Raw genomic sequence first — 12,153 nt, forward strand, 5'->3', positions numbered from 1 at the left:
TCTCAATGTTCGGAAGCTGCATTGGAACTTTTAAATATTATAAATTTAATGGGGGCGCGACAGTATAATTTCTCTCCAAACTGTTGTGGAAATATCCTAGATCTTATTTTTTCGAATTTATTAATAGAATGTAATAACATTGTGTGCTCCGATTCACTTGTTAATATAGACCGCTATCACTGGCCCCTAGTTATAACTATAAATGATATTTATATTAAACCTTTTAGACCTCATTTTATTAAATTAAAAAAATTCTTTAGTGCGAATTATGATGCAATAAATATTGAAATCAGCAAAGTTAATTGGGGTTCACTTCTAAATTCGGGTTCGGTCGATGAAGCTACTGCTTATTTTTATAGCGTATTGAATAATGTGATCGATAGGTTTGTACCAACAATAAAAATTTCATCACGCCATAGATATCCTAAATGGTACACTCCAGCTTTAATTAACATGATTAAAGAAAAATATAAATTTCATTCGCGATGGAAAACTCATAAAAATCCTAACGACTATGCGGCTTTTTCGTTACTTAGAACTAGAGTTAAAAAAATACAAAAAGAATCATATACGAGATACATTCAGCGTTGTCAAAATTCAATTAAATCCACGACTAAGGAATTTTGGAAATACATAAACAACAAACGTAGTAACTGTACCTATCCTTGTAGTATGGTTTACCGGGATCGTAATTTAACGAATGGACATGACATCTGTTCAGCGTTTAGCGAATACTTCCAGTCTGTTTTTCAATCTGATAATCCTTTGGATTCTCTGCCCTCGGTATGTGAGTCTCCCTTTACTAACAATTTATTTACCGTCGCCATAGAAGATAAGGATCTTAAGATGCTTTTCAAACAATTAGACGGTCGGAAAGGAGCGGGTTCTGACGGTATACCCGCAATTTTTATCAAACGCTGTCATACTAGTCTTCTCGCTCCTTTACGTATTCTTTTCCAACGATCTATAGATGAAGGCATCTTTCCAAATTGCTGGAAAGAAGCATTAATAATACCTATTCATAAAAAAAATTCCAAAAAATGTATAACAAACTATAGAGGGATATCACTGCTGAATATATTCGCAAAAATGTTAGAAAAATTAGTATACCGACAGATTTATAACCACACTATCAGCTGTATTCCTTCCGAGCAACATGGATTTATTAAATCGCGCAATGTCGTAACTAATCTACTTGAATTAACACATTACATAAATAATAATATGAATAACCGTATTCAGATCGACGTCATATACACAGATTTTGAGAAAGCTTTTAACAGGGTTAGCTACAATGTCTTAATGCGTAAACTTTTTGCAGCCGGAATACGGGGAAATCTTCTTAGGTGGACAGAATCATATATCCGAAACAGGTGTCAATCAGTCGTACTGGGAGGCTTTAAATCCAACTTCGTCGATGTAACCTCAGGAGTTCCTCAGGGTTCACATCTCGGTCCCTTATTATACAATTTATATTTATTCGATATTGTTAACTGCTTTTTGAATTCAAAATTCTTGTTGTATGCCGACGATAAAAAAATTTTTAGGAAAATAAACACATTAGAAGACTGCTTTTTACTTCAGGAAGACCTAAATAGACTCTCGAATTATTATAAAATTAATAAAATATCCGTAAATATCCAAAAATGTCAAAAAATATCATTCTCTCGTAATAAATCTATTATATCTTTCAACTACAAAATCTGCGATGAAATTATTCCGGCTGCTACAACTGTGAGGGACCTTGGTGTGATCCTTGATGAAAAACTTTCTTATAACATACACATTGATACAATAACCCAAAAGGCATATAAAAATCTAGGTTTTATTCTTCGCCAGGCAGATCCGTTTGATGATATCCTTTGTCTTAAAGTAATTTATTTTGCATATGTTCGCAGCATCCTCGAATTTGCTAGTGTCATTTGGCGTCCAATATATAAATGCCACATCGAGAAAATAGAAAGGCTTCAAAAGATTTTTATTAAAAAATTAAGTTTTAAAACTAAATATTTCTCAACAAATTACCCAGAGGCTTGTTTACACTTTAATATTAATACCTTAGAAGATAGAAGAAATCTTATTGATATGATGCTATTGCATGATATCGTAAGTAATAAGTTTGATTTCTTATCAGCGCTCTCAAACATCAACTTTTGCACACCTACTCAGAGAACTCGCCACACACCCCTATTCCATGTACCGGCTGTATCAACAAATTATCTTAAAAACACACCGTTTCTTAGAGTTCCCAACGTTTACAATAAAAAATTCTCATCTGTCGACATTTTCCACTTATCTCGCGCTAAATTTAAAACTGCGATCCTTGACTTGATTAATTTAGAATATAAAAAATAATTTGCATACTTAGTTGAACTATATCTACATTCAATGTACCCACTCATACACACTCTCTTTCACCCACACGCAACACACACATTCACACACACACACACACACATACACACATACCTGTTTTGGGTTGAAATTTGCTATTTAATTATAATAACCAATTCCAATTTGTATAGTTTTAAGTACTTTAAGCACTGTTTTCTATTTTTGTCACTTAAGTTGAACTGATAATTGGTGTACCTTGTTATTGGCGTACTTAATTATTAATTTACTATTTATTGTATTATAAGCTGTAAGGTATCTTTTTATAAATAAAATATAATAAAAATAAAATGTCTGAAAAAAATTAACTCAGTATGAGAAGAATTTCCGTTCCGTTGTCCGTTAAATATAAAAGAACTAACTTATATATCACAGAGAAGAACTGAATCAAGGACCATAAAAATAACGACTAAACAAAACACTATACCAAATTCACATTAATATTTATCACAATATTATTAGAGACAATCTATCAGTCATTTACGGAAGGCAGAAATAGTTTATGCATTCAATAATAAATTACAGAAGCAATAAATTTGATAGTGTGGGCCGGCACTGACTTTAATCTCCTCCCCCAAGTTGACCGGTTTTTGACCAACTGTGAAAAGGAGTATTCAACAAGTATTTATTCAGTTTTGTGTATATAGTATAATCTAAATTATCGACATTAGGTATTTTAGACTGTTAGGTATGAGTTATCTATATCGGCTTACGTACGATGTATCCGAATTGAAATTTGAACTATATAAGGTAAATAATTGCACATAGATTAGAAATTTAAATTCATATATTTCCGATTCTCACGGTTTAAATGTAATGTAATGAGAATTTATTTAGTTGATCCAAACCTTCTAAAATTCCAGTCTATCAGAATTTACTCAGAATTATGTAATTACGTACTCATTAAATCTTACTCTTTAAACTCTCTCATTAATACGTGGTATGAAACTAAAAATTCGTCAAAGGGAAGTCCAAGTCACCTTCAAGATGTTACTCATTGGTGAATGTGACTAATATACAGGATACGAGTGACCACTTTCGAAATGATCTTAATTGCATCCAACTAATGCAACGGCCATATTTATAGTATTTCGACCTTAATGGCTGCTTTTATAGTTCTGGAGGGACCTCCGTGGTCGGCTTGGAGCCCATTACTTGATTGAATTCGTAATAATAAGCTTCAATGCTAAATTAAAATACTATTAGCACTTATAAGAAGTAGTTTCAGGATCAGGTATAGGACAATCATTTTGTATCAATTTCTCTGATGAATTTTACTTTGTGATCGATGCTCTGTACCCAATGTTTTGATTATTTATCATCGAGAAAAGAACCCGGACAATTCGTTCAACCGCAGAATATATTCCTATACTAGCTGTGCCCGCGACTTCGTCCGCGTGGAATAGTGACTGCATAGTAGTTACTACTTAACACACAATTATTGAGTAAACACGTCTTGCAACACGTACTACCATAAACAACTAAATTATAAGTACTTACAGATTATTTTACAGCTAAGAAATAAAATAAATAATAACACAAAATAACTGTTAGTAAAATTAAAACTAAACTGAGCTATAAAACTTTGTTACAGAAGAGTTCAAAATTTCCAGGGTGTGGCTATCCTCTCGCTCCCATGTCCCCCTCTTCTTTCACAGCCTTTCAACCCTTCCCTTTCCATCCCTAGTAAATGGCAGAACCGATTTTGATGTAAATAATATTATCTAATTGTACCTATATGTACACGTAATGTCCGGAAAATGCCAGGGAAATGTCCGGAAAATATCTGGGAATCATCCGGAAAATCCCCGGAAAATGCCTGGGAAATTCCCGGAAAATGTCTGGAAAATCCCGGAAAATAACCGGAAAATGCCAGGGAAATGTCTGGAAAATATCCGGAAAATGCGTGGAAATGTCGGGAAAAAGCGGGGAAAATGCCTGGAAAATGCCCGGAAAATGCTCGGAAAATCCCCGGAAAATATCCGGAAAATGCGTGAAAATGTCCGGAAAAGCGTGGAAAATGCCACTTCAAATTTGCGAAGTAATTAAAGCAGAAAACCAAAAAAGAAAAAGAAAGCTAAAATCTTTCATATTAAATGTATACGGGATATTCATATTTCATACTTAATGTATGGGAGGGTTTAAAGATAATTTTTTTGATATTTCTCGATTTAGTTTTAAAAATTTATTACGGCCATTTTACTCATTAGGTAAAGTACTTTCGATATCAGTTAAAAGTTTTTTGTTATCTGTAATACTTACGGAAAAATCGCCTGTGCACACTTAACGATTACACCCTGTATATAGGTATAGTAAATGGATGAACCGATTTTGATTAAATATGTCTAATTATACTTTACACGTCATGCCCTTTCATTTCATATGTCACTTGAGTCAAAATTCACTTTTTTTATTATCTACCACTTTTATACCTATATCACATAAATGGATGAACCGATTTTGGTAAAATTTGACTTATTTTTACTGATAGGTCGTTCACTTTCATTTAATATATCACTAAAGTATATTCGACAACTTTAGTTATTTTCATTCCCACTTTTACAACTATATACCTGCCTAACAAAAAAACATCATCTACGGAATTCGGATTACCTGCTAGCGAGCTACGGTGGCAAAAACACACACACACACAGCGGTCAAACACTTATCACCCATATTTTTGCATCGGGGGTTAAAAATTTAAAATATAATATAATACGACATAATTGAACATAATTGGACATTTTATGTATAAAATTTACCTAGAAAATGCCTAGAAATAAGTATAATTTTAATTTGACCCCTCCCCCCTACTACCTCAGCTTACCCCCCCACCCTTGGGGACTTTCGATATGATCACTTGGACATAACTGTAGCGTATACAGATAACTTACGTTTTATCGTACACTGTATGTGTACCATAGAATGCCTTAGCAAATGTTCGCCGTGAGTACTTAAATGGTCATAACTTTTTTATTTATGAACCGATTGACATGAAATAAACACTAAATGTTAAATGAAGATTACCACAATATATTAGTGAAAACCGCATCGAAATCGGATAAGCCGTTTCTGAGATTAGCGTGTTCAAACATACAGACAAACAGACAAACAGACAAAAAAATTTTTAACTACAGTTTTGGGTTTGGGATCGATTTAATAATAACCCCTGCTAATTTTTTTTTACATATTTTCATTGTACAGACACCACTTTTCTAGAATTTTATTATATGTATTGATGATAATGTATCACGAGTCTCGTTTCTTTCAGACTGTCGCGTCTGTATGTAATTCAGCTCAGATATAATAATATAGACTAGATTTGCACAAAGACGATTTATTCTTCGCGAGTAGAGCCTACATCTATAATATTATCTATAAGAGAATCATCTACAACCTAATGAACTGAAACGAATACAAAAGTATTATAAGAAGGAAAATCCTAAAAATTAACAAATTACGATTTTCCTCAGACTTACCTTTTGTAACGTCGTTTAATTAAATGACGTAGTTTGAGACGTATTGAATGTAGGTATTGAGGGCACATAAACAGGTAAATCCAATTTTAATAGCCTTCATGTATTAGTCAAAATAAAAACATTTGCAGTGACTAAAATATTAATCCTCCTGAAAAAACCAGTATTAATAATAATTTACGAGAACATAAACAATGTGGTAACATGAAATCACCTTTAAAATCATCAGTTCTTTAAAATAAAACATTATTTGCCTAATCTGTATTGTGTGTTACTTCATATCCCAACATCTTTACTCTTAAGTCCTTAACAAAAGGAGATGAAGTATTGATTGAGTTCATAATAAATACTTCGTAAACTGTTGACATTTTTATGGAGTTGTCCATCCATACTAATATTATAAATGCGAAAGTAACTCTGTCTGTCTGTCTGTTACTCAATCACGCCTTAACTACTGAACCAATTTGCATGAAATTTGGTATAGAGATATTTTGATACCCGAGAAAGGACATAGGATAGGTTTTATCCCGGAAATCCTACGGGAACGGGTTTTTCTTTGAAAACGCGGGCGAAGCCGCGGGCGGAAAGCTAGTAGACCATAAATTATTAGTGGGCAGTGGGCACTTGCTCTGAATTGCTTTTCAAATGTAGTAATACTGATAGTGCTTTCGAAACTATTATAGGTGTATGTTTTTTACGGACTATTCCATTAGATAAACTAAAAAGATTTTAAGGTTAAGGTAAAGAAATATGTGATAACATACCAAACCATTAGTTAATAAAAGTCCACATAGAAAAAACCTTATTTCTTGAGACAGGATAGGACAGCATAAGGAAAGAAAATAAGAAAAGCATTCCTAAACTGTCATCAAAGTTTTTAAATGTTGCACTATTTCATACTGAACTACTCCCTAGAAAAAGCTCTTTTCTTCAGAAAGGCTGTAATCAGCAGAAGGAAGGAAATAAGGAAGAGCATTCCTTACCTTCAGGCTTGTAATTTTCTTAATTTGCACATATCCTTTGTCAAACAAACACCAAAGATACTTGAACCTTACACCCTAAACATAGAGTCCAATATCCTAATCCATAGCTTCAACTGCAGCTATAGTACCCTTTGATGGGAAACTATTTTAAGCATCCATTGAGTGCACACATAAGGTGTCCAACGCACACTGATGGTGTCGTTTATATTCACAGTCACGAGCTGGTGGGACTATAAACTTCGCCCTTGACTTGGGGCCTTCTGCTAATACTTTTACTTTTAATTGTTTATTAATATTATGAGGAGATTAGATGCTTTGTGAGGTTGGTTAAAATCAAAAAATAAGTAACGGATTTTCAAAATTTACCGATTGCCTAAAAATAGTAGGTTTAAATGATTGAAAATCAAAACAAGATTATCTCATACTAATGTTTTACAAAAAGGTAGATATCATTGATCAGCATGATGATTTTGGTATAACCCTTATAAAAATTATCAGTCTGTTTTCGTATGATTACTTAACTATGTAATTACTACCATATTATATGCCTTTTCCCTTTAAAGTCAAGTAACTTAAAAGTGAAAACAAAAGAACACTTGTTACACATATTTTAAGTACAGGCCATTAACATCAAAACAACGATAATTAAAACGATAAGCATATTCATACCTGCATTTCTACACCACTTCCATAATTGCTTTTTTAACCATAGAGTTTCTCTATGGTATAATGGAACCATAGAGCATAGAGGCATCTCGGTCTATATGCTCTTATGCATGTCCGATGCGTATCTGTGTCAATGGAAATGGGCATAGTGTTTTGTATGCTAATACGGGAAGCGTGTTATCCTTTCGTGCGAGATATATGTAAATAGATGGTAATGTAGCGACTTGTGAGGGAATTAATGAGTGTCACTTATTCACTCGGCATTTCATTGTACACGTTCACCATGACCAGTTATCGAGATTATTATGTCATAAAAATTAGCTTTTGAAATATTCCATGCATTTGCAATGGATTAGTTTATAGTAGGGTCACAGATTACTAAATAATTAGGTACCTACGCAGGGCTGTAAACTTGACGTAAATTGGATCTCAATTATAAGTAATCATGTTGTTTTTAAAATGATATTTTTTACAGTACAACGTTTTGCCTGTTACTTTTTTACTTTTTTATCCATTCAATTTTATTATAAACATTCTAGACATCATTTAAATTTAAATAAGTTTATAAACAACGCAAAAGATTTCAAAATAAACACTTACAAACATCTCTTAAAAAGTTCAAAAACAATTTAAGTATTCACACCCTTTCCAATACATCATCTCAAATGAAATTTTACAACAAAACAAATTTCACACACATAATAACCAATTAAGGATCGACCATAAATATTTCAACACTTTATTTCTTTACAGATTCATGCCGCGCATTCAACAACATCCAGATGGCACGTAAGAAAGCAGTGCATAATTTATGGTTTTAAAAAAGAAACATTCGAAAAAGGAATGTTTTCAAAAAAGGAATGTCATTCATATTGTGATGTGTGCTTGTGTGGGTTTTGAGTGATGTGCCAGTGATTTGTCGATAAAATGGATGTGAATACAACGCTTGCGACGATATACCCGCGCGATGCGACGATCATGGCGGCGGTGTGTGCGTGCATTTTTAGTGTGGTTGGAGTTATCGGTGAGTTCTATCTACTTATATTTTAAAGTGAAACTTTTATTACATCGTCTCAAACTTTTTGGTATGTGTAGCGCATGTCGCGTGACGGTCGGCTGCCGAGTAGGTATAAAGCAGTGTTCGGAGTCATTATCGTACAAATACGATAATTTTGTGCCTAAGTTTCACTTTTACCGTGGTTTCATAAAACCACACAACATTTTTATTTTTAAATAATTTTCCTTTTTTGTTTAATGAGATAAAAATATATACTAAACGCAACGAAAAACGCATATCTAGCCAACTGTGTAAAAATAAAAATTATTTAACGTTCAATATAACGATAAGCAAATTCTTACCTCAGGAGTCTGTATATTGTTTACACCAAAAATATGTACTTAACTCTATTTCAATCACTGTTTGTCTAAAATCATCAAGATTGTATTAGCCATCACAGATACTATACGAACTTTCTCATTTATAGTATGTATTTGTAGAGATGTATTACTACTTAATACATATCTATTTCTATAAATTAATATAGTAATGGCTCAGAATACCTAATAGTACTACGTACTAATGGATTAAACAGCTCAATGCACTTGTACTTGATAAATATCCAATAATGTGTTTACCGAGTGCCCGAAGTTTGTTTACATAGACGATTACCTAACCGAGCCATAAAATACCCAATGTAAGTAGTTCCTATTCAATATTTATATTGCTCATACAAAAGACCGGTATTACAATGGCAATTACTCGTTATGTATTTGAATTATTAATTATCAATTACTCAACACTAAGTAATTTTGTATTTGGTTTGAAGTAATACGAGGGTATTCAAAAAGAAGACTTGTAGCGGATTAGAAAAAGCAATTTAGGAATTGTAATGTGTTCGAAATATCGAGATTCAATAATATTACAGTTAGAACGTGCATTAATTCCAATAAGTACCTACTAACTACGCGAATTAAAATAATATTGTGATATATGTCTATGATCGGTATTATGAAAATCCATCAGCCCCCGGAATCACAGACACAATAGAAAATCTATTGTGTCGTGCCCCGATCGGGCCGCTCGGTGGTCAATGGGTTAAAATCTTTGGTATATATGTTTGACTATGATGCGAATTATAACTAAATGTCACGTGTAATGATAGTTTAGGTTCTACTGTTCTATAGTCTAATAGCCAATTATTCTGTAAGATGACGCTTCAAAGCTATAGTTATAATCACATTTATGTATGTACAAACTGAGAATCGGATTCCATTTACCTACATTGAGTAACTATACTAAAGAGTAGGTGAGAGAGTATTGAGTGCACAATAAAAGGGTGGATATAACAATAAATTTTGATTTTGAAAGAACACGAATATTAATATTTCTCAATAAAGGAACTGAACGAGGCAGCTTCCTAAGCTGTTAAAATAAATGTATACAATGATAAACCGACCGGTTGATACATCATTTCACCACATTACCTCTAAGGTAAACGCACTTAACGACGTAATAAAGTAAACAAAACAGACTCCTGACCGATATTTCTCCAAACACTTAAAATGCAATAACTTTATAAAACTTCCATACAATGTAAATACGTAAACGTCAATGGAACAGTTACAAACGATGTTTATTTGAATCGATATTCCAAATATTGACTCGATGTCGATAACCCGAATGCATCAGGTGCATCCCTTATCAGTCAAGTGCTATTCGTAGTTATATGTGGTTATAGATAATCGCCTCAAATGGTTTGTTTACTAATAGTCTCGATCACTGATAATATAATACTAGTTTCGATAGATAACATGAAGTTGGAAATTAATCGTGATTAAATTTGTTTGAAATAATGCTTATTGAAATAATTATGTCTATACTAATATTATAAAGAGGAAAGGTTTGTAAGTATGTATGTATGTATGGTTTTCACGCATAAACTACTGAACCGATTATAATTAAATTTAGCACACATATAGAGGGTAACTTGGATTAACACATAGAATAGGTTTTATCCCGGAAATCCCACGGGAACGGCAACTAAGCGGGTTTTCCTTTGAAAACGCGGGCGAAAAGCTAGTATAATAATAAAATAATGATAACAATGTAGTACATATTTTCATTTTGTGTGCGTTTCCCAGACGTAAAAAAATTACACATAAAATTAGAAGCAGTCAGTATCATTGACAAAATAATGGCATATCGTTACTAATTCAAACGCAGCTTTCGTAATTTAATTAACAATAATATAAAGTGCCAACACATGTTCTCATTAATTTTATGGGCTCAACTGTCTAACCAGTTGACTTAGAGCTCCCTATTTTATGACATGTCTGATACAGAAACCAAAATGTAACTTTATCTTTAGTCTTTACATATCAAATCTATTTTGAGACATGCATAGTTTCAATTGAAGATTTAATTGTAGGAATTAGGATCACGCTGTAAACTGCGCACAAATAATATGTAAATATCTTTCTACTACCTTCTCGTGTCGAGGTGTTTGTACTTTGTAGTTAACCACCGAATCGGCTTGACCAATTCTCGTGAAATTTGGCAATATTTTTGTCATATTTTGAATCTATCAGTCGTATTAGTATCTCTTACCTCTCCCAATATGTAATTTTATTTGTTAACATAACTTAAAAAGGTTAAAACATAACCGAAGAAAATTCAAGAAATAGCAGGAGATACATTTCCACGGTTGCCATGAGCAACAGGAGATAATAACGAACTATTTACTAGCTTATAAATAGAGTTAACAATCACATGGTGAAATAAAAACTGATATACTATTTGATACATATGTTACAGCATGACAAGCTGAATAAACTTTGTTTCGTTTATAGATCGAATAATGGGAGCGGAATATTAGGGAAATACGGGGTAATATTTCGAAATAAAACACTCAAAGAAGGGTTTAAAAGGCGATTTATTTATACTGTTAAAGATTTCGGCACGTTACAGCTATATTTTAATTTCTTAAAGTGTCTCGCTAAAACTATGTAATAAAAAAGTATAGTTTATAAGTTATTGCCTTCTTAATTAAGAATTTAAAAATCACAGATGAATTATAAATAAAACCGGCCAAGTGCGAGTCGGGCTCGCGCACAAAGGGTTCCGTAGCAGCAAATATAATAAATTACAGTTAAATCAACCTATCTCAAAAACTATAAGAGATACTTTGATCAAACCAAAAATCGTTGAAAGAGTTAATTAGCATGCATCACCTCTATTTTTTTTAGAATTTTATACCCCGTAGTTATAAAAATAGAGGGGGGGGGACATACTTTTTACGACTTTGAGAGCTGATATCTCAAAAACCGTTCACTTTAAGAAAAATGTTTTTTAGAAAACTTTATATCATTTTAAAAGACCTTTCCATTGATACCCCACACGGGTATGTACATCGAAAAAAAAAATTTCATCCCTCAGTTACATGTATGGGGGGCCCCACCCCCAATTCTTTTTTTTACTATTTAGTGTCATATTTTTGTAGCGGTTCATACAACACATATTCCCATCAAATTTCATCACTGTAGTACTTATAGTTTCCGAGTAAATCGGCTGTGACAGACGGACAGACGGACAGACGGACAGACGGACATGACGAAACTATAAGGGTTCCGTTTTTGCC

At 32.9% G+C, this 12,153-nt stretch overlaps 1 protein-coding gene across 2 annotated transcripts in view; it reads left to right on the forward strand.

The window, feature by feature from the left end:
• Positions 1-12,153, forward strand: part of Tre1 (Trapped in endoderm 1) — a 47,963-nt gene that overhangs the window by 9,873 nt on the left and 25,937 nt on the right. For both annotated transcript variants that reach the window (XM_089701970.1, XM_089701971.1), the window contains exon 2: positions 8,270-8,540. In XM_089701970.1, coding sequence (XP_089558096.1) covers positions 8,444-8,540 — 97 coding nt within the window. In that variant the 5' untranslated portion in view covers positions 8,270-8,443. The remainder of the gene's footprint in view (positions 1-8,269; positions 8,541-12,153) is intronic.

Source organism: Colias philodice, chromosome 12, assembly GCF_061535455.1.
Source record: "Colias philodice isolate Cphi_HAF_F1 chromosome 12, ilColPhil1 Martin Lab GWU primary, whole genome shotgun sequence".
Taxonomy (NCBI): domain Eukaryota; kingdom Metazoa; phylum Arthropoda; class Insecta; order Lepidoptera; family Pieridae; genus Colias; species Colias philodice.